This window comes from Chlamydotis macqueenii, chromosome 1, assembly GCF_036417535.1.
Source record: "Chlamydotis macqueenii isolate bChlMac1 chromosome 1, bChlMac1.mat, whole genome shotgun sequence".
In the NCBI taxonomy this organism is placed as follows: Eukaryota; Metazoa; Chordata; class Aves; order Otidiformes; family Otididae; genus Chlamydotis; species Chlamydotis macqueenii.
The window spans coordinates 153,112,630-153,135,642 of record NC_141556.1 but is presented as its reverse complement, the minus strand read 5'-3'; the positions used below and the strand labels follow the sequence as shown (position 1 = coordinate 153,135,642).

The window sequence follows — 23,013 nt, the reverse complement described above, 5'->3', positions numbered from 1 at the left end:
CAAGACTAATAGCTACCAGAAGCCAATAGAAGGCAAGTGAACTTTATTTTCCAACTGAGGAAGTCTGCCTGCACAAAGCTTGGCAGTTTTACACAAAGGTATGTGGTTCATTGTGTTTAAACTTTTCTTGTCTTTTGAAAAAAAACACTGAGCTTATTATGTGGTAGATGCCTTATCCCTGGAAACATTCAAAGCCAGGCTGGATGAGGCTCTGAGCAACCTGATCTCATTGGAGATGTCCCTGCTCCTTGCAGGGGGGACTGGACTAGATGACCTTTAAAGGTCCCTTCCAACCCAAACCATTCTTTGATTCTATGTTTCAGGAGGAAGTCACACAAACCTTTGGTAAAAGGTGCGCACAGGTTTGCCCCAAATTTTTTTTTAGATCAGATGTGGGTCAAGGAGCCTCTTCTCATCAGTTAGAGCCACCCTGGGGAACAGAAGAACCTCAAAGAGCCACAAGGGAAGAGAACGTTTGAAGGACAAACGTGTTTGCAGTGTGAAAAAAAAAGGAAATTCTATCACCTGGAGACAGGTTGAATCAAAAGGGTGCTATATTTCCCACCCCTTCTAATCATCTGTTGAACTCATTAGGTCTGAGTAACTCTTCCTTTGTTTTATTGCATATTGTGTTAAATCACTTCCAGTATTGAAGGTCGAAGAATATAAGGGGGGGTAAAAATGCTCCACGCCCTTCCTTCTTCATTAGTGAAAATTATTTAGCATTTGTTTGCATTTGGCATTGTTTAAAGGCTCACATTTAAAGATGAAACAGCAGAAAAAAAAAAAGAGGTCTTGAACTTTTCAGGTTTTTTTAATTTATTTTTGTTCAGATCCCAGACCTGGAATGAAATGTGACATTACATGCAAGTTTTATTCTCTTGCCAAAGGTTTGTCATGGACGTATTTACAGAAAATAATCTCTTCCATAAATAGTAAAAACATGGGCTGCTGGTCCTAGACAGTGCAGACTGCAATAAAGTTCTCATAATGAAGTAGCTCATATCTTAAAGAGTACATGTCAGACAGTACTATTCTAGACAGTGCTATTCTAGCTGCTTTTTTGGGTTAGGTTTGACATGGCATTTCTAAAGTTTTAAATATTTTGAAAGTTGCATAGGAGTAAAACATCTTTCCACAAAACCTGGAGGAAATATTCTGGGTACTGACTTTTTATCATGAAAATACCACAAGGCAGATAACATTGTGCCTCAAAAGTGTAGATCAGTGTTTCTTCAAATTAATCTGTAGAGTCTCTTGACTCAACCAGTCCCACTGGAGAACAGACACTACAATGTAATTTTTTATACTCCTTCCAGGGCTGTGCAGCCTAAACCAATTAAGTTATCAAAGATGCAAGAATGTATTAATAATAACAAAAGCAAATCTTTTCCTTATTTTGACACTGTGGAGGATATCGGCATTGTTGTCAGCAAATGCTAGCCAAAAGTTAGTCTACTGCTTGGTAGGTGTCTTTAAGGTTTTCTTTTTGACCAAAAAAGAAGGCAGGGATGTGTCAGCCAGCCTGTCAGAACACAGGCCAGCCGTGATGTACAACTGCCATCCGAGGAGCCCATAGGGAAGGGATACAGCCGTAAGATGTGGGACAGTGAAAATCAAATGGGATGGCCCTTCCCCTCCAGCCCCACTCGCACCCGCAGTGCTGGTCATCCCAGCCCTTCCTGAGAGCTGCTGTGCCCCAGTGAGAGGTAGGACGCAAAGACAGTTTTGCAGAGGAGTGTTATGGGGCTGCATGTGTCCTTGTTGGATTTCCCATTCCATCTCCACATTTTCAGACAGAAATGAAGTCCGAGTTGAAGATCTGTAATTGCATCCTTAACTCACAAATCTCGTTAGAGGTGCTGCATATGGCTGGCAGCAGCACTGGTTTCTCTGTTCACTGCTCCACTACACGGGCCATTGGTATTCTTCGCTTTTTTTATCTAACTCCTAACGCTGGAATCAGAGGGCACTTTAGACTGTTCCTCTCTACTGGAGTCCCTCCCCTCCATGCCTGCTACTCAAACCCATTAGTTTTGCAGTTCTGCAGTCTTTCAGCCTTTGCTTGGCAGTCAAGCAAACTGTTCTAACAAAACTGAGGGTCACCAAAACCCCCCCAAAGCTCTTAGCTAACATGCATGCTAACATGCCCTGAAATATTTTTGTTGCATCACTTTACAGTCAGTAACAGTGTCGAACGAGAAAAGAGCGACATCTGATTTGATGCCAGTGTCTGTGTTCACTCACTCTCTCAACGCAGTATTTACTTTAACTGTGCACACTGATCTTTGACACAAGTCTTGGTGAGAATTATTTTTGTTGGCATATCAAAACATTAAAAATGTTCCAGCTGAACTTCAGTGGAAGCTGTCACATGCATTCTTTAAGAGCTACAAAATCTATGGGTAGGTTTTGCCATTCTAGTTACTCTTAAGTATTCTGAGGGATAGAAACACGATTTTTCCAGACTGGAGTCTAAGTTGCTTTTTCCTTGGTTTTACCTTAATTTTGCTTTTCTTCTGTTGTAAAGATGATATAGGAGAAGATTTTAGCTGTTACAAAAAGCTAATAATTATTTTCACCATTTAGATTAACTTTCTTTACTATGTTGTCTATAATTCAGTTTACTTTATTGGTCTGTAAAACTTTCTCAGGTGTTATACTTACCTGAAAGGAAATGTAAATCCTTTTCAACATCTCTTAAAAATGCTTTCTCAGCTGTTCTTGCTCCTTCTGTGATATTAAGTTTCTTTCTTGGCTAAATTAAAGAGATTCTCCAGCTGATTAGGAACGTGCTTGCGTGATAAAGTAGTCATTATCACTTTTTTTTTTAGCAGCTACTGCAGGTTTCCTCTTTGAAAATACCACTTGTATGCTGCTTCTTACTGTTCTGTCTCCTTCCGGGCATACATGGTTACAAGTTTTGCTATTGTTCTGCTGGAAGTGTTTTTGCAAATTTTGCAAGCCGGGGCATAAGTTTTACAATCACAATGTAGTCAGCAGACACTGGAAGCGTGACTCTGGCTGCACGGACAGATTCTTAAATCTGGGAAGATTCCAAATTGCACATGGATATTGCACAGGCACTGGGCAGCTCCGCTTCCCGAGCATGCAGATTTCAGAGAAGTGGAGATCTTACAGGTCTCTTCTCATCTGACTTTGATCTCACATTTGAAAGCATTTAGTGACTTCATTGGAGACTTACATGCTTCAGATCAAAAAAAGGCCCTGTAATCCTTTGAGAAACCGTAATGAACACATACACTGACAGCAGTTGTACAAATGTAAAATTAAACTCCATGAGGCTAGAGAACCTGGAGTACTGTGTCCAGTTCTGGAGCCCCCAACATAAGAAGGACATGGACCAGTTGGAGAAGGTCCAGAGGAGGGCCACAAAGATGATAAAAGGGCTGGAGCACCCCTCTTATGAGGACAGGCTGAGAGAGTTGGGGCTGTTCAGCCTGGAGAAGAGGAGGCTCCGGAGAGACCTTATAGCGGTCTTCCAGTACCTCAAGGGGGCCTACAAGAAAGATGGGAAGAGGCTGTTTAGTAGGGCCTGTTGCAATAGGACAAGGAGTAATAGTTTTAAAATAGTGGGGGGTAGATTTAGATTGGAAATTAGGAAAAAAAATTTTACAATGTGAGTTATAGAACACTGGAACAGGTTGCCCAGAAAGGTGGTGGAAGCCCCATCCCTGGAAACGTTCAAGGCCAGGCTCGATGAGGCTCTGAGCAACCTGATCTAGTCAGGGATGTCCCTGCTCCTTGCAGGGGGGTTGGACTAGATGACCTTTGAAGGTCTCTTCCAACCCTAACCATTCTATGATTCTAACATGTTTTATTCCATGATGAAATGCCTGAGATTATTATACCAATATCTTTACAAGCAAAGACATGCATCTGGCAATAGCTGTTTAAAAGGTCATATTATGACAACTGAAATACTACTGTGTGAAAATCTTTAGAAGTCAGCTCTGAAAACTAAATACAAGCATACCCCATCACAGTATTATTGAGATATTTGCTTTTATAGCACTCTTTCCATAGAGATAAATTAATCACTGTAATCCACTAGTTTGTGTTAATCAAAGATACGTACCATACTGAGTGCAAAAATACATCTCAATATAGAAATGTTGCCAGATACATTTGGTTCCATTTGGACAAATGGGACAAATGGTTCCAATGACTATTTCAAACAAAGACAATCTGATGGCTCCAGATGTCACTTAGCAGTTTGGCCTGCCAGTTGGGAAACTGTAGAAAACTTCCAATATCCCACTCAGTATTATTCAAAATCTTTTGATATCTCATTTTTTTTTCAAGAATAGCAGCTTTGTTGGTGTGGTCTCTTTATGAACCATAGATGGTCTTTTTTCCTGATTTGAATTAAAAGGATTATTTTACTCTGAGTGACATATACAAAGGGTAAATAAAGAAAAATGCATTACTGTCACTACAGAATTGACACAAACATTGTGACAATGGCTTGATTTTTGACACTATTTAGAAACCACAAGGCTCCTTGGAGAATATCAGACCTGCAGTTGATCAGTATCTTTGCTGATTTTATTACAGTCTTCTGATTTCCCCCTTTAAGGAATGATTACATGATTTCAGGTTACCTATTAACCCTTTCCAGATTGCAAACACAATCTTTCCTCCCACATCGCCCATCATCCCTCTTGTCAACTTTATGTCCCTGTCATGGTTTTTCCTTATATTTTCTCTCCCTGTTCTCTCGGAGGGTGGGGGGAGTGAGAGCGAGACTGCGTAGTCTGGTCCCGATCAGGGCTGAACTACGACAGTCCCTCTCTGGGATGTACAATTTAGCCCTGCTTTCCTTGGTATCCTGAGCTCACGCTCTTTACAACTCAGGTATGAAGAGGTGCTGTACCTGAGGTAAATTTCTACAGCAGCCACTTAATAGAAACACTGAGCAAAACCATGGAAGAACTGACCAAAACCAAACAGTAAACATCAACATGAAACAGTGACAATGGAAAGTGTAAAAATTTTTGATAAAAAAAAAGGGCCTTGATGTTGCTAATGCAGGTTGAATATGAGAAGTGCAGACCTAGTGATTATTGATTCACTGCACTACAGGAACTGATTTGTTGCCTTCTGGTGTTTTGTAGAGGAAACTCAGAAGTACTTAATAGTGATCTTCCACTAACTGCTGGAGCTTCTCTCCAAGGAGTTTTATATTGTTTTAACTCATCAATATTTTTGCTCTATCTTTCCATACCTAAAATGACAGGAAAAGCCTTGAAGATCCTCCCAATCTGGTAAACCTTAAAAAAAACCCAAACCAAACCAAATATACAGGGACACAGTCAACTGGAACAGTCAACTCTTCAGTACCCAGAGAAAACAGAAGCACAATCTCCTGCAGACAGAAAAACCACGTGTGACTTTTAAGACTGTATAAACGCGCAGGAATGTTCTTGTTGATGGAGGACCACAGAGATGTCTCAGTGACTTTCAGCCTAAGCCAGTAAGAGTTACCTGGCTTCCAGACCCAAAATGGCTCAAGAAAAGTCAGTTTGTGTACTTCTGCAACAAGGTCAGTTGACATGGAGATGATGCACCCATCAAGGGAAATGGAGAAGTAATTTTTATGTAGGCATAATAATATGGAATTAGGCAAACAATAATATGCCAATATAAAACAATTTGCTCAAGTTTTCTTACATCTCAAACAAAAAAACCTTCAAAAGCATCAGCTATGTGACAGTTAATTCTACTCTTATTTTCTATTTTCTTTCAGAATTTCCTAGCAGAGATTTTTTTTTTTTAAAGTGCAACACCTCATGTGCAATGACAAAATCAGATTTTATATTCTTGCGAGATTAACTTTTAACGGGTAATGCTGAGGCACGGCAATCATCATAAAGGATTTATACTAAAGAATGAGAATTTATACTTTAATGCATTCTAACTGATAAGTGCTAGAAGATTAATCATTCTGTTTTAGTTACAGCAAAGTTCCAGTGTTACTTCCATTTATACATGCTTCTGATATGGAGTAAAATGAGTGTAAATGGTCATGAATGAGAGAATGAACATTCTTGGAAAAAGTCAGTGCACAGAGAATTTTATTCAGCTCTATACAGTCTTTGTTCTAAATGGTAATTAAATGCTTAACATGCTTTTTCTACACATATTAATGGCTAGAACTTCTTATCTCCATAGCTGCTTGAAATTGTTCTCAAAATCTAGGTAGGCATAAAAGAGAAAATATAGCTTCTGTCTGCTTCTCAGTAACCCAATAAAATGCAGGCAAGCATTCAAAACTCTAATCAGTTTAAACAGATCTCACACTTTAGGGAGGTCAGAAAGAACAGTCAGTTATTATACAGAAAACCAAATAAAAAGTGTAAGAGGAAACAAATGCAGATGTTTTAGGCTAATCTATCTAATGGAAAACAGTAAGGTATTGTTTATTATTGTATTATTTTAGCAATATGATGTTTTTCTAAAATTTCTGCACCTTTTCTTTGGCAAATACTTGATACTTGACATTATATAGCTTAAAATAACAGCCTGATGTTCAGTGTAATAATAAAGGCTTTATAGGATAAGAGCCATCTGTTGCAATTACACTCACTTTCTGAAATTTTCTGAAAGGGATGGAAACCCTTAGACATTTTCAATTATATGCCCTTGATAAAGTATGAGTCATCTTAAAGGAGTTTGGCATAGAGATGCAATTTTCATGGAAATAGTCTAATGAGAGAACATATTGAATGTATGCTAAACACGGCCATCCAAATGGTCATATTGATGAAAAGATTCTCCAATGACAGAGAAAAATACGGCAATATAGTTTACTCTTCCATGTCTGAAATGCTGTTGGATAATATTTCTTAGGCATTTCACAGCTTTCAAGTCAAATACTATTTTCAGTACTTTCTTCTGGTGAGATCATTAATATGATTATTTGGCCAAATATATTTTAATTAAACCCCACTCCCAAATTGTAGGGTCTGGAACTTCTTCCCACACTACGGCAGGAAATGTATCTCCAGATGTTAATAATTAAGGCACTAAAGGGTAAATCCAGGACCCACTTCCGCAGCTGCCGAAGCTCCCACGCCAGTAAACTGGTATGGTTACGTTGTTGAAGAGTGTGGGTGGATTGGAAAAGGCCCTTCAGCATTTGTGCACTTCTGCACAACATGGAAGCCAGATCAAAAGGGTTTCCAGTGTAGACAACATGTTGGCTGTAGATGGTGCAGGGCAGAATGGATACATACTTCCCACACAAGTGGCTACATGAGAAATAGAGAGCAGATGTTCTCTAATATGGCCTCCTGGGGTACCACAAGAGCAGGGCATGGCAGCCCTCTTCTGGCCTGGATCCTGGCTAGGATTGGTCTTTCTAATCAGTCCTTCTCTGATTAAGTAACATTCATATAGATCTCTAAGGCAACAAGTACCACTACTGATGTGTGCATTAGTAGGAACTGTATTTAGAGGAGACATGTTTCAAATGTTTTGGTTGGAAAGATCATTTCTAGAAATATTATAGAGGCAAGCAGGAAGGATGCTTCCCTTGCTTTCTCTCAGGAACTTTTGTCTTCAGGCCTGGGAGTGTGTAGAGGGCTGTCCTTATTCTAGACGGGCATTAAATGTAAAGAATTGGGACAAAAAGCTACACTAAGCTAAAACAAGAGTGAGGGGCAGATGTTTTTAAATAAAACTCAGTTTTCTGTTCAAAATCCTAAGTACACATTTGAAAGTCTCAGCATGTTAACATACTGAGCAAGCACGGATGTATATTGACCTGAATCAAGTGACTTTTAAATGCATGCCAAAACACTTTCAAATGCCTTTCTTGAATATTGTTTTCTAGGTATAACTATTCATTCACCAGTTTAGACGCCTCTAATGTCAATAACTACATTTCCTACACAGTCTAAAAGTATGTCAATATTTCACTACATACTTGTTTAAAGTCAGAGAAGTTTGTGATGGAAACCATTATGAAGAGCACAGACATGCTGACATGCTGGACAAGCCTGCATGAGATCTGGAATTTACTATGACTTCTGTTGCTTGCTACGGACTGATATTTTTCTCTCTTCTACGTTTCTAAATAACCTGCACTAATTTGAGGTAGTTTTGGCTTCTAGCATATCAGACAAGTACCTATTTCTTACAAAGAGAACTTTTTGAGACTCTGGATGATGCATATGAAAAATGCCAGCAAGAGCTCTAGGAAAGACAGTCAGGATTGCAGCCAGAAGAGTAAACTTTAAAACAATTTTTTTTCCTCAAACTATCTTTTTAAAAAATTATCTAGTTACAACATGCTGGCATACTCTGTGAAGTGAAAACTAATGGCTTTCAACAAGAGTTATAGCATAATATCTCTCTCATTCTACAATGATTCATTTGTACTTGTGACTGAAAAATAAGATCAAGATATTAAGGAATAAATTCAGAGTTCCAAACCTTTCTGAAATCTTTATTTGTTTTTAATATATAGCTGACTTTTATTAAACAGGTAAGAGGTAACTAAAAAAAGAGGACTCCATTTAAAAGATGTTTTGAACCTTGACACTTTTCATCTGTCTCACAAATTAACCTGTGTTCTGTTACAAAGAATATTATCTTTGCTGGGTTCTCAAATTAAGTCATTTACATTTTTTTGTTCTGGAAAACACCAAAGAAAAGCCACCAACAAACACTGTTAAAACCCTCATCCATAAATATGCAGCTATTGCATGGGAGGCGATGTAGAACACTAGCTGTATATTTATTTTGAAAAAACAAAACAAACCCCTCAAAACAAAACGCAAACAAAACCCTCACCACTTCTAAGTACTCCTTTGGGTGACCTAAACAACTTAACTTGAAAAACGGATGATAAAACCTTTGGTTTACACTCATTTATAATGGTAGATATACAGTACATGGGCACGCACAACAGACCACACTGTAGATTAAAATCTCTACAGGAAAATTGGAAGGGATAAGGAGAGTGATTGAATCTCTACAATATTTACAAAAGCAGGTAATTTACAGGGGGAATCCATGGAATGCTTAAGCAAGGTATATTTTTTCTCCACTGTAACTGCTTTGAAATAAGCCTTTAAAGTGCCTTTTCTGTTTCATACACAGAAAGTTTGGATAGCTCAATGGGAACTTTAAAACTCATTTGCAAGGTTCTGTCAAAAAGTTTTAAATATATTTTTTTCTTAACCTGCAAAACTTTTCTGTATTTAAGTTGATTATTAACCTCATTCTTCCCATTGCAAGTCATTGCCTCCCAGGGCCAGCCCTGGTCAGGGTACGTTGCTTACGATGCATCACAGCCTTCCTGTAGAGCAACCTGCGCAGCATGCTGAGGGAGCATTTCTGAAGTGAACTGCCTGCATCACTTCCAGAGGTGGTCAGGATGTCAAGCCTGCTAACCACTGGAGGTGAGGTGTAGGCAAGGTGAGAGTGCCAGGTTAGCATCCTGCTCGATGGGTTAAGAGGGAGGGCACGGCCAAGCACCGGGCTAGGAGCTTCAGCCCGCAGTGAGGGCATTCGTCTGTTTCCCACCCTTGGCCCTCCTGTCCCTCCGCTGCTGCAGAGATGGAGCTGGCTGCTCTTCAGAAACCCTGGTGAAGGGCGTGTGGCCATGTCCCACGGCAGTGCAAGCGTTCACTGAAACCAACAGCTCACCTGACTCCCAGTAGACATCGTTTAAATAAGTAAGATAATGAAGTGGAGAGAGCTGACTTACTCACCTTTTGCCCTTTTACGCCACTGCAGTCACATTTTCCACAACCAGAACAACCCTGAAAATAGAAGAGAAACTGAGAATTAATTGTCTGAACTGGGTGACAGGCAGAACATACTGCAATGAGCCAGGGATGTCATCAGTACCACCCTGACTGCAAGGCTGGTCAGCACGGGGAATGTTCACTTAAGCTCAACACAACACTTTGTTATCTTTACACAGATGTATGCTTCTGGTCTCAGTCACAGTCCAATAAAAGACGTCTTTGTAAAAGAAGAAAAAAACCTACTGTCGCTTTTAACCATAGAATACTCTTATATTACTTCTAAATCTTTTTTTTATCAGTAATTGGCAATCTTCAGATAGGAAGAGAATAGTTTTTAAAGGAAGTTACATATTGGCATAATTACCACTGGAAACTGTACCAACGAATAGGTCTGGACATGCTTTATGAAATCAAGTCAAACCACAACCCCTCAGAGAGCAAATTGCTCCTAATGTTAAATATTAGACATGGAGGCAATCGCTAATGTTCACTGGCCAGGCAATGACTAGCTCTAGGGTCTGTTTCTTACATCTACCACATTTCAAGTGATCTTTCTTTCTTGTTGTAATTGTCATTATGATGGGAAACCTTCCATTCAATAAAAGCACACTTGTTGCAGCAGAGGAATGCACAGAAAACATGTAACAACATAGCTAGTCTGAGTTATTCTCCAGTACATACTATAGGGATGCTTGTTTTCTGAAAGGCTTTCCTTAGGGCAGCACCACCTCATGGGGTTTCTACACTAGATAAACTAAAGTCAAAATACAGCCAACTTGTAGGTCCAGAAAACGATGGTACTTCAGCATAGACGTTGACAGACTCCCAACTCTATCTGGATTCTGTGAAGTGAAATTCTGGAGGGCAGGTGGATAGAAGGATTTGGGAGAAGGGCGTTTTCATCTCAGGAGGGAAGGAAGCTCGCATTGCTAGTCCCAATAGTTGATCTCATCACATGAAATACTCCTAAGCATCACTTCCCTCAGAAGCAAGGGAGAGAAGATCTTGATGTAGGTGTTTGAGGAAGGGAGCTTACTATTAATAAATGCTACTAAAAGCTTTCATGCCTTTATTCACATAAGTCTTAAGATGGAGACTTGAGAGATTTGGGCATTGGTTTGTCTGGATCAAGTCAACAGCAACCAAAAAACTGGGATTTCTATGACATAATCATAAAAAGCCAGACATTCTTTTTTTTCAAAACATAAAAGGTGATAACACATGAGAGAAGTCAGATCAACTGATGCACAAGTAAAAGCTTACAGTCACTTTGTGTTACCAAAGAATTTCAGTGCACCTTAGCACATCCGGGCTACTCCTCACTTTTCCTCCTCATAGTCATGATGCGACCGGTGAGTAAATCAGCATTCTACTGCTTTTACTTTTGTCATGCCTCTCAGAAACAAACTAGGAGGAAAACACGCAAAAAAAAAATTGTCTTACTGAATATTCCACCAACACCCATAAGATCCTTCAGCAGCCCCATTAAGCCTTTATCTGGAAGCAGTGAGGGATGGCACCTCTTCAGGGCCAGCTCTCAGCACTGATGCTGGGCACCTGTCCCTCCATACCTGAGGGCTCCACAGTCTACAGGGACATCAGTACTTCTGGAAAATTAAGAGCAAATGTACCTAATCCATTCTGAATTTGGAAAGCCTCCAATAAGACCAATAAACACCATCACTCTGGAAAGTGAAATAATACAGTAACATTTTAACTTGGTAAATATATTTTCTTTTAAAGTAAACCATCAAAGAGAAATCGGACTTTAATACTGAAAATAAAACTATTAAAGCTTGTCTAATAAAACTAAAGTAGCAGCTACTGAAAAAAAGTTGCTTTTGCTGAGATCCTTCTTTTTGAAAGATCATTTTGGTATGTAGATCCACTGAATTTGTTATTTGAAGTCAAACTTTCTCCATATTCACATAAAGCAAAAATATTCACATTTTTTCTCTTACATCATCACAGGTTTTACCATATTATATTATAAAATGCACAGAAAGATAACACTGATTAGAATAAGTATTTATCCTATACTGCAAAAAGAGAATTAGATCTGAAAATGACGCCAACCCATGCTGCAACACCAGCTCTGTACTGACCAGGAGGAAAAAGTGCCACTCACTGAATAATCTGCTTTACTCCTTACAGTACATGGTTATGCCTGGAAAAACATTGGGCCTCCCATTTCAAGAAATGACCCAGTGTGACCTCTCAGTTTTTCAGACCTGATGAGATCACAGCTGGAGGACGCATGCTTGCAGCTCATACTTCCTCCTCCAGCATCATGTAGAATGTTATCAGTTTTATCAACACATCCCTTAAATTCAGAAGTCTGGTTTAATTGCATCTGCGAATGCAATTAAAATACGTCATTGAATCATTATAAACATCTGTTTTCAAGTTAATCCCCACATATTTCCTTCAGTTTGTTATTTAACATGCACCATTTAAAAAAAAAAAGTACGTTGTTATTGATTTTTCAGTTGGGTTTTGTTCTTAAATTTAGCATGGCCAAAAGAATGGACTTGTGCTTTCAGGTCTCTTCTTGCAGTCCCCAAAATGACGCCATTATATTCAATTTTTCCTGTTTCTTAAGCCTCAAATTAGCAGAAACAAAGGCGAGAAAGGTAAGAAGGTACTGAGCATCAGGGAGCACAGCTGCATAAGGTCCTATTTACAGTCAAGTGCTGTAGCCTGCTATGCCAGAACAGGCCACCTGCGCTGCAAAACTCCAGGTTTATTTTACAGTAGCATCATCTCCTACTGTCATGGACTGTAACCTTTGCAGGTGGATGGAAGGCTGGCCAACAATAGCAGCCACTACTGGACAGCTCTTTCCTCAGTTACTGAAATGTATTTTTGAATCTGAGCGATGTGATAACATTCTGCTTATACTAGGAGGAAGTAGAAGCTTTTTCCTCCCGGTCCTCTGGGAAGATGAGAGGCCAGACTGGAAACAGCTTATGGATCAAAGGTCAAGTTAAGGAGGTCAAAGGGGCATTTACGTAATGAGATACTGGGAGAGAAGAAGATGGTTACAGCAGGTACAGGAATTGGGGTCTGGGTTCACCTATCCAGTGTAGGTACAAGCATTTCTACTAGTCACTGCAGTCTGCCTTTATTCAATAGCAAAAACCAGATACTTCTGGTCTAGAATCCATCTCCCCTATTTTGGATGTTGCCTTTCAATGGAGATGAAGCCCATCTTGAAGGACTAAGTAGGAGAGACTGAAATGGGTAGAAAGGAGTATGGGCTATGTGTGAGAACATATGTATGAGAGAAAAGTGGATACAAAGGATCAAACAGAGGGCTAGAGGTTACAGATAGAATGGGACAGAGTGTAACAACAGCTCTGTTCCTTGGAAAGTGTTAGAAATTTAGATGGGTATCTTTTGAACTGTGAACAAGGAGATTTCTGGTACTCTTTCAGGAATGACTTAAGAACCTTACACATTCAAGTCCCAAGTGGGAAACTTCAACCTGAAGGAATAAAGATAATCATCGCAAACTATGCAAATTATTACTTATATCTAAACTTTTATAATTTTAAATCAGTCTCATGATACAAAGAATTCAATTCATTAATTCCTGCCACGTATAACTAGAGATACTGAGATAAATGAAGAGAAATAGTTTTGTCCTATCTACCAGACATCCTCTTTGAAACAGTGCCTTCCTCAGGAACTGCATGGAGCTTGGAGCAATTGCTGCTGTCCTCCAAGTGCCAAAACAGAGAAGGAATGGTGCTGAGCAGGAAGCATAATCTGCAGGGGAGGATGAAAAGGCAGGCTCTCTACCCCTTGTCTAGGAGCCAAGTACAGACCAATCCAGAGATTTTGGCCAGGAGCACCATGATATCTCACCTATTTTGCATGACAGGCTAGCAAATTTCAAATAGCCATAGCTCCCTTGCACCACAGGCCAGTCTCTCACACAATATTTGAAGACATTAATTTTATTTTGCTCCTCCCATAAAATATCAGTCAGCCCAGAAGCAGAAGCTCATTTTAGTGACACAAATTGCTTCATTTTTTGACAGGCATTTCCGTTCTGTTTCACTCTCCCAGGCCGTCTGCAACTGATAAGCTTAGTGAATCATGCTAGCAAATCAGTATTAAACTATAAAAAGATCACATCCCTTCAACATTGTGCACATGAACATGCTACGTACAGGCTGAGTGCTTGCCTAAAGGACAGTGATTTATTTACTACCATATTAATGTAGTTCTGAAAAAGTCCCACTAGTAAATGGGCATCCCAACCTGGACCTCTGACTTCCATGAATCACATACCCAGCCTCAAAGTACAGAGCCCCGTGAGTGATAGAGCTGAGAAGGCCGCTAAAAGTTCCTGCAGCAGAGGGAAGAAACTCTGCTCTGCAATTCAGCCTGCAAGACATCTGTCAGATCGGAGATACAGCCTTTTGTTGCGTTTTGCCCTGTTTTTCCATGTCCAGCTACTTTCCTGGCATTTGAAGACTATTGCTTGGAACTCGCGCAGGAACGATACAAAGAGCCAGAGGAGTAGCCTAGGAGGGAGACAACTGCCATATTTGGACACGCACCGTTTCTGGAGGCTAGAGAAATCTCCAAAAAAAACACAAATGCCGAGTCAGTTCTTGGACACTCCTCTCTCTTACAGAAGTGCATTTGTTCAAGACAAAACGTAGTTCCCTTTCCCACAACAGCAGCTCAGACTGTGCTTGCTGAGCTGCCTACCAGCTTAGGCTGATAGAACAGGCATCAATCAAGTTCAACTCTTTCCCTGTAAAGCACACATGTAAGGTAGAAATGTAATACAATTCTTACTGTTAATTAATGCTGTTCGTGTTGAAAATCTTATTCCAGGCAATACAGTCACTTCTCCCACCCAAACCACAGTGTCTTTAAAATGACTGAAAATCCTATAAACAGGTGACTGGTGAGACTAGCACAGAAATCAAAACCTTCTGACTATTCACAATGTTTTTAATTTATAGTTGAAATGCTTCAACAAGTAAAAATAGTCATAATTATTTCAGCTCATAATTCATTCATTATAAAATGGCATATTCTGTTTAGGCACGACACTTAAACTGATCATGTTTGCTGATGAAACAGTGAAGATTTCCCACTCTAGGTTGCTTTAGTTCAAACCCCAATTGGAACTGAATTCCAACACAAGTTCTAAGTCCAAACACCAGCAGTGGCTATGCCAACGGGATGGGGATGCCTGTTTGACAGTGACAGCTTTAAGTCTGAATCTCCTCCCTCCACACAATCCACGCCTTCTAATCCTACACTCAACTGATCACAATGGGGAAGGCCAAGGGAAATTTATCCCTAGGTAGCAGACATTGCATTTCCACCTACGCACACATACGTACAACTCACGTAGCTGAGAAGAGAGCTGGATCAACAACGTTTTCAGTTTCACATCCCACCAAATAGAGGAATAGGGAGGTGATGCCAACTGCAGGACATTTATCTTGCATTCCTCTCATATTTTCTTCTCTCTTCAGAATGTCAAAATAGCTCCCTGGCTGTATTACTATTTTTATCTTTACCCTTTAGATATAACTGCACTGAATTAGCCAAACTGCTCTTTTGTGAGTAAAGTACCACTAGATGAAATCACTGCTGTATTCCAGCTAAGTTTATTATTTTTCTTAATTGATTTTGCAGTCTATTAATAACTTTTTAAAAAATTATGTTGCTACAACTTCTAATTCACACTTAGCTAGAACAAAGAGGACAACAAAAAATCCAGAATGTCTTAGCAAGTTAGCAAAATTTAGTTATTTGCCTTTGTACTGTTAGATTTCCTTTAGATTATGGAAACAGATGGCTCCACTTGAACAGTACAAAATCCTCTTTTTTTCTTAAACAAACATATCAGGATGAAAAGCTTCACTGTTTCTATATCTGACCAGACTGTATTTAAAATAAAATGATGAAAATTGTGATTTGTAAGAAACAAGAACTCTCACCTATTAAAAAACCCGCATAACAGACTTACAAACTTCTAGTTCTGCTTAGCCAACAGGAACAAGGTATGGATTAGTATTAACATATGTATTAGCTAGAGGTACATTTTGAAACATTATTTCTGAAAGATTAAGTTACATATTGATATAATAGTTGACAGGAACACTGTAGAAGAAAATTGAAGTTGCCCTGCCTAAACTAGGGCTTTAAAACATATTTCTAAAAATGTTGGCAAAGCAAATTGATTGCTCAGTGTAAATGCATAATTCTTCTTTGCCATAATTAAAAAAAAAAAACAACCCAACCACAAAACCTCAAAGCCACTCTCCTTCAAAACTCAGCTTTGCATTAAGTATTTGACTCAGACTTAGAGTTGTTCTACCATACACTATCTTCTGCCTCCGAGGGTCTGAGCTCACTGCTCTTAGAAGAAGACAAGACCTGCTGTGCTGTGGAGCAACTCCTCTCTCCCACTGAAATAAATTCATTTCACACGGCACACTGAAATCTTATTAGATCAGAGATGGGAACCTGAGCATCTTCCTTCCTTAACGACAGTCCAAGGCACTGGAGTATAAAGGTATTTCGACTCGCTGTCATCTTGCCTCCACAAGAGCTGGGTAGCTGAGCATGGAACTGTGGTACCCAAGTGCGACAGTAGATCTCCCAAGCTGGTAAATGGGTACTCATCCACGAGCTGAGAGTGGATTCAAAGCCCCTCACTGCACTAAACACTGGCATTTTTAAAAATTCAAGGAAGTAGCCATCAGGAAAAAGCAATTTCTTTGGGAGTCCAGGTTTTTATTTCCTTGGCTTATAACAAATGAAGAAAAATTAGAAAAGTCAAACTGTACTCTTTAAGTATTCCTGAAAAAAGTCTCTCAATTTTTCTTCCTTAAGAATTTTATCATTCTTAATATTTTATCTTTGACTATTTTGGTCATGAAATATGGTTAAAATATTTATTTTGGCAGTTCTGAAGTAATACATTCCATCAAATCACTAACTTGCTGATAGACTCACCCATTTCTGACCAAAATGTACTAGCTAATAATTTTTAAAGGTCCTATGCTGCCTCCATTACTGTTTGAATTGGTATTTGAACTTGAATTGGAATTTAGTTCAAGTTCAAATTTGAACTAAAGCAATGCAGAGGGGTACATCATCCCTTTTTTCATCAGAAAACACAATAAGTTCAAACGTGGTGCCTAAACAGAAAAGATCACTTCAAAATTAGTAAACTACTAAGGCTAGCTTGAATCATAGGGACTATTACTTTTTATGACAAGTAGTATTATTGGGTAATTAGAAGGGAAGCCTCAGCATGAGCACTCACACAAGTACTGCAGGAAGCACCAGAAGGCCAGCTGTGCACAGATGGGCTTCAGTGGGCCTGCCACATTCCCAAGGGTCAGAAAGCAAAAGAGAGCAACTTGGTGCACTGTCCCTCAGCCTCAGTTACTCCCATACCCTCTGCCAGGAGGATGGTAACTGCTGCTTGGCAATGTCTGTGCTAAAGGACTGTCCTTGGTAAAATTCCTGACGAGTGGGAAGTCAGTCCCTTACAGGAGTTGATACAAAGGCTGTTGTCCTGGACTGATGACTTGAACTTGAACCCTTAAAATGGTTCAGGAAAAGGAACATCTGCCATATCTTCATTTTCAGAACTTAAAGCAGAGAACAGAAACTGAACACAGTTCTCATTTCATTTGTAAACTCATCAATTCCATAGGATCATGGAATCATAAAACAGTTTGGGTTGGAAGGGACCTTCAAAGGCCATCTAGTCCAACCCCCCTACAAGCAGCACGGACATCTCTAACCAGATCAGGGTGCTCAGAGCCCCATCCACCCTGGCCTTGAACGTTTCCAGTGATGGGGCATCCACCACCTCTCTGGGCAACTGTTTCCAGTGTTCCACCACCCTCACTGTAAAAAATTTCTTCCTTATATCTAGTCTAAATCTACCTCCTTCTATTTTAAAACCATTGCGCCTTGTCCTGTCATAATAGGACCTGCTAAAGAGTTTCTCCCCACCTTTCCTGTCGGCCCCCTTTAGGTACTGAAAGGCTGCTATAAGGTCTCCCTGGAATCTTCTATTCTCCAGGCTGAACAGCCCCAACTCTCTCAGCTTGCCCTCATAGGAGAGGTGCTCCAGCTCTCTGACCATCTTTGTTTTGATCATCATCTTTCAGATATCTATGGACAGATAAATAGACAAAAAGGAACATTTTATCATTTTATAATGTCAGCAAGCTCCAGTCTTTTCTCCTCTCCCAAGTTTTCTCTCTCATTAAAAAAAAAAAAAAAAGTTGGCAGCTTATCTTCATGTCCTTTTTTTTTTCCCCTTCTTTTCCCAGCAAATCATGGGCAGACTTCAACTGTAACTGTTCAGGGAATTCCTTGAACCAAGGGACAGCTTACTGGTTTTACAGCTTTCACCTTCTAGGTCATCAGATTAAGTTCAGCTCTAGTCAGCAATCACTGGAAGTTTCTGTCATGCAGCAGGCTATTTAAAGTCCTTGGCTGTGTCATTTCCATTTTCTGTAGATCCGGTATTCACAGTGCACAAAAGAACAGTGCGGTTCAAGATGTTCTGTAGGATACCACCTGCCTCCAGCTGCCAGGCCAGGTGGGAACAGCTCTTCCCTAGGTCCCAGGTCATATCTGCCAGGCCTATGTACGTATCTCAAATGGCACCAAACGCCTAGGTTTAAGCAAAGGAAATAAGTGCAACCCAATAATGCTCAAAGGCTCATTAAACCTTGCATAGATAAGAAGAATTAAACTACTCATTCTCCTGAAGATCTTCTTTGCCTGTAGGTTGAAGTACGTGAATAGGACAGAAGGAAGTAGAAATGGTCCCCACACATTTCTCTGTCAATGCAGAGCTGTTCTCCTAATAAATCTTCCAGGGATAGCTTTAGATCAGATGAAAAATCTCCTGGAACAAACCTACACAGTGGAAAACCGTGGCACTTCATGGTTACTAGTATGTCAGTGCATCAATTAAGAATCCCTGTTAGTTTGAGGGAAACTTTGATTCCCAAATTAACATATAGATCATATCCAAAAGGAATGGCAAGCTACTGTCTGAGATGCCACTGTGCGTGATGAAATTTGAACTAATTACAACAATACAGCTCTGGTTTTATTTAAAAGCCTTGTACAGTTTTCAGAAAATCAACTGATTTTAAGAAAAGCTCTATAGAATAGAATTGGAAAAAAAACCATTATGGCCTTTGGGACGTGGGGGGCTGTTTGTAGTTTTTGGCAAGGTTTTTTCTGTCTGGCTGGGAGGAGGGTTGTTTTGTTGTTGTTTTTAGTGTTACCAGAATCTTACAGGATGTTCATACAAAAATTGCAGACAGACCACAGATTCTTATCAGAGATCTCCAGTGTATGTTAGCCACTCAAGGGAATATTAGTTAATTTTTCAATGCTTAATATTATTTTTTTTCAGAAAATACTTATTTTGTAAATTAGCATCAGTTGGAATTACTTCACTAAAAAGATGTTAAAAAAAAAAAGAGTCACATCTTCTTCGTCAAAAGAATACCAGACTGCTGGGGCTGAAATGTTTTCTTGCTGGGACTTCATTTTTGACATTCTTTTCCAAATTCCGCTGGGGTCTGTCCTGGAGGTAGGGTCATGGGAGTCCCACGAAAGCTGCTCTGTGAACATGACTTTCCTGTTGGTGATGCGAACATCATTTTCACAAAGCAACGTAAATCCAGGGGGCTTCCAGTTCGTTCACAGGAAATATAAAGTTATTCCTGTTGTTCCATATTTGGACAAAAATGACATTTAAAGCAACTGTTTCCTCTAAGTACATTCCTTTACAGGAAGCTCTGGCAACAATCAAGGTATTTGCTTACTTAGTGGAATTTTTAGAATATCACATTATGCCACTCAGTTCTGCACAGCTCAAAGCAGATAACTGGTTTGTGAATACTAACTAATGGCATTATCACTAAAGCATAAAGGCTCCCATCAGCAAGGAGCGAAGGAGACGCTTCAAAAGGGACACATAGGAAGTCAGTGAAGCCATTTTGCAAATGTTTACAGTAAGCCCATGAGCCGTGCTTTCCCTTCCGTTAGCTGATAAGCATGAACATCAACATAAACAAATACATTTAAAAGCAACAGCTCTAAAACAGGACAGCGCTGGGAAGCGAAGGGCTTCTTCCTCGGCCATCCTTGCCTAGACTAAATAAATGGAGAGGCGAAATCCTCTTGGTTGGGATGCACACCAAAGAATGTGAGAAAAGGACAGGAAGATTAACTGGACTTGCAGGCTTGGGTCCAGGGAAGAAACCCAGGTGATGCGCAATCCAGCACAGATACAGGCTGCTGTGTTTTGAACGCACACTGTCCAACCACGGCTTTCGTCTGGATGGGCTCTGAGCACGGCATTTTTGCTTATGCAGCTCCTAATTTCCCATTAACACCCTCCCACAACATGATTCATCACCAGCAGAGGAGGCCGTGTGCATGTACAGGTAACACCATCACCCTGGGCTGGGTCTTGCCCAGGAGACCTCCTGCCTCCATGTCACGTATGCTGCATGAACAGTCTCCGTTTGCTCCATCTTAGTCCTCTGCTCCCCACCACCAGTTCCTTACCCTTCAGCCCTCCCCACGTCTGATTTTGCATACAAAACAACGTAGCTTTATGCGGGTACGCGTAGTGGCAGCAAGGGCTTTGCATGTGCGCTGGCCGCAGTTCCTTCAACAGAGAAGGACTGCTGCTGCAGAGTCACTCCCCGAAACTGTAGCTGTACCTACATGGCATCAACATCCCCAATGCACAGAGGTGCATCTCACGAGAGGTGCAGAATTCTGTCCTACGATGCTGTCACTAAGATGAGTTGCCTCTACTTGTCAAACACTGCAGCTTCTGCAAGGAAAATCTCAAGGGAAGTCCCCACTGAGCTCCATGGCATATTGCAGGTGTATACGACTTGTCATTAAAATCCTTCCAGGAGGACTCTGTCAGAGTATGTAGAGGCTGTCAAACTTCACTAAACTGTATGCAGTTTTTATTGCATGAACCTATCAAAACTGTCTAAATGATTTCTTGATGAAAACAATGCTCATTTCACGTGAAGTCATCTTTTCTCCTAAAACGAACCTAAACATTTTAAAAAATTATGACAATAAATTAATAATGATTAATACAAACAATTAAAAATATATTGTTCATACTTCACAACACAAGACAGAAGGATAGCTCAGTCATCTCCTCAATAGCACTGGGAAGAGGAGTCAGGTAAAATAGCGGTAGCCTCACCATCTGGCCAGCAGACTCAACAAAGAGTCATAAGATTGTTAATGAGCAATTAATACATTTTAAGAACCTTATGGTATTCTGGAAACAGCAGTAGTAACCACAGCAGTTCAACATCCTTGTCAAACACTGGATTTAAAAAGCATGCAGCATGTTTAGTCTACTTAGCAGCCAGCCAAAATATACACAAAATTTCATTTTATAAACCCACTTTTCTTCCCCACAGATCTCAAAGCTCTTCCAAACAGGTTCATCCTATGGCAATACCACTGCTATGGTAAAAAAGCTGCTCTAGTGAAGGATTTCAGCCAGTTGTTGCAGACAATCAGTTCTGAAAACTGTAGCATCACAGGGCAAGCCTAAAATTGGAATAATATTTCCTAAAGTGAAATTTGTTTTAGGAATACTTGCATTATCATCCTCCCACAAATTCTGGACTGGAAGCAGTACCAGAAGTTTAGCCTATGCATTTTTCTCAAATATTTTACAAATCGTCAGTCAACAATCTACCTGGGCATCTTCTCTTAAGCTTCAAGTTACAACTCCAGTTCAGTTAAACTAATAATTGTTGCAACACAATGTCAGTCATTTATCTGTTTGGACTCCTAAAAAGCCATGAGGGGAAGCATTGCTTTCTCTGCTCTTTAAAAGGCCAGTGAATTCTGGCTTTTGCTCCTGTCAAGGATGCCATTGACTATGAGCTGCTTTCTCTTCAGGACACATGAATATCTTTTCTCCTAAAGACTGCACACTCCAGAAACACTTCACTCAGTTCTAGTTGCATTTCAAAGGACATTACTCCATATTTAAAGATTCCAGATGGATATGGCTACTGCTGTTGAAGAGTCCCAACTTGCAAGAGACATATATCTTAAATGCAAAGCTCACAGTTTAACAAAAGCCCTTGCTCAGTAAAGAAGTGAAGACTCAACTACTGCTCAGAAGCACAAAGACGACTAAACAAAGGGCAAAAAAGCACTTTGTCTTTCCTTTGCTGTTGCACACAAATGATCCCAAAGGTGTCTCTACTCCTCTCTGAGAAGCACCAGCTAAGCGGTAATACTCAGGGACTTGTCCAAGTGGTGTTGAAAAAGAAAACAAGTAAAGGAAACAAACAAACAAACAAACAAAACCAAACCCGAACTCCAACCCTCAAATCACCTGCAAAGTTCAGCAACTCAACCAATAATTGAAAAGCAACCCCTAAATCACTGTTTCAGTTCACAAGTCCACTTTGCAAGAACTTTAGCATGCCCCATGGCTGAGGCAGCACCTCACATCTAGAGAGAGGCGCTGGCTCTAGATCTTGCAGAGGCAATGCCAAAAGAAGGGAAATACCTCTCTTGGTGAGCAACAGCCTCTCTCGTTCACAGGCATACTTGGGCACCCATGGTTCTGGTGGTTTACAGCTCCCTTGTACCTGACTTCGTCAAAAAGAACGAAGAGGAGCTTTACCCCCACCTAATCTACTGATTGCAACATTCCTCTGAGAATGAAGAGCTACGGAGAGGAGCACGTCTTCTGCTACCTGATGAGCAGCATTATTACCACACCAGGATTTAAAAGCTAGCAATGACTTGGCACTTACAACTATTAGGCTTGGACAGAACAGACCTCTTCAGGGATGTTGCCCTCTTCCTTATTCATCTGATGAACAGTAAACTCACATGGGAAGGAAGGGGGACTTAGATGGAAATTAGATTATCTAAATCTCACACTTTGTCCCATTAAATTCCACACTTGAGGTGGTTACACCTCCTGTTGGATCCAATTCTTAGTTAAAAACTCTAAGGCACAGAGGACTTCAGAGACAGGCAATGCAAATTATCAGTGTAGCCTTTATTGCCCTGAAGTCCTAGAACCCTCATTCTCTAACTTGATCTGAATTCAATCCTTACATAAACACACCAGAATGTTAACATGGCAGAGACTATCATGCCAGCTCTTCCTATACAAATCAGCACTTTA

At 40.1% G+C, this 23,013-nt stretch overlaps 1 protein-coding gene across 1 annotated transcript in view; it reads right to left on the bottom strand.

Moving 5' to 3' along the window:
* Window positions 1–23,013, bottom strand: part of COL4A1 (collagen type IV alpha 1 chain) — a 127,172-nt gene that overhangs the window by 62,840 nt on the left and 41,319 nt on the right. Inside the window, exon 2 of the mRNA XM_086770532.1 lies at window positions 9,744–9,794. Coding sequence (XP_086626658.1) covers window positions 9,744–9,794 — 51 coding nt within the window. The remainder of the gene's footprint in view (window positions 1–9,743; window positions 9,795–23,013) is intronic.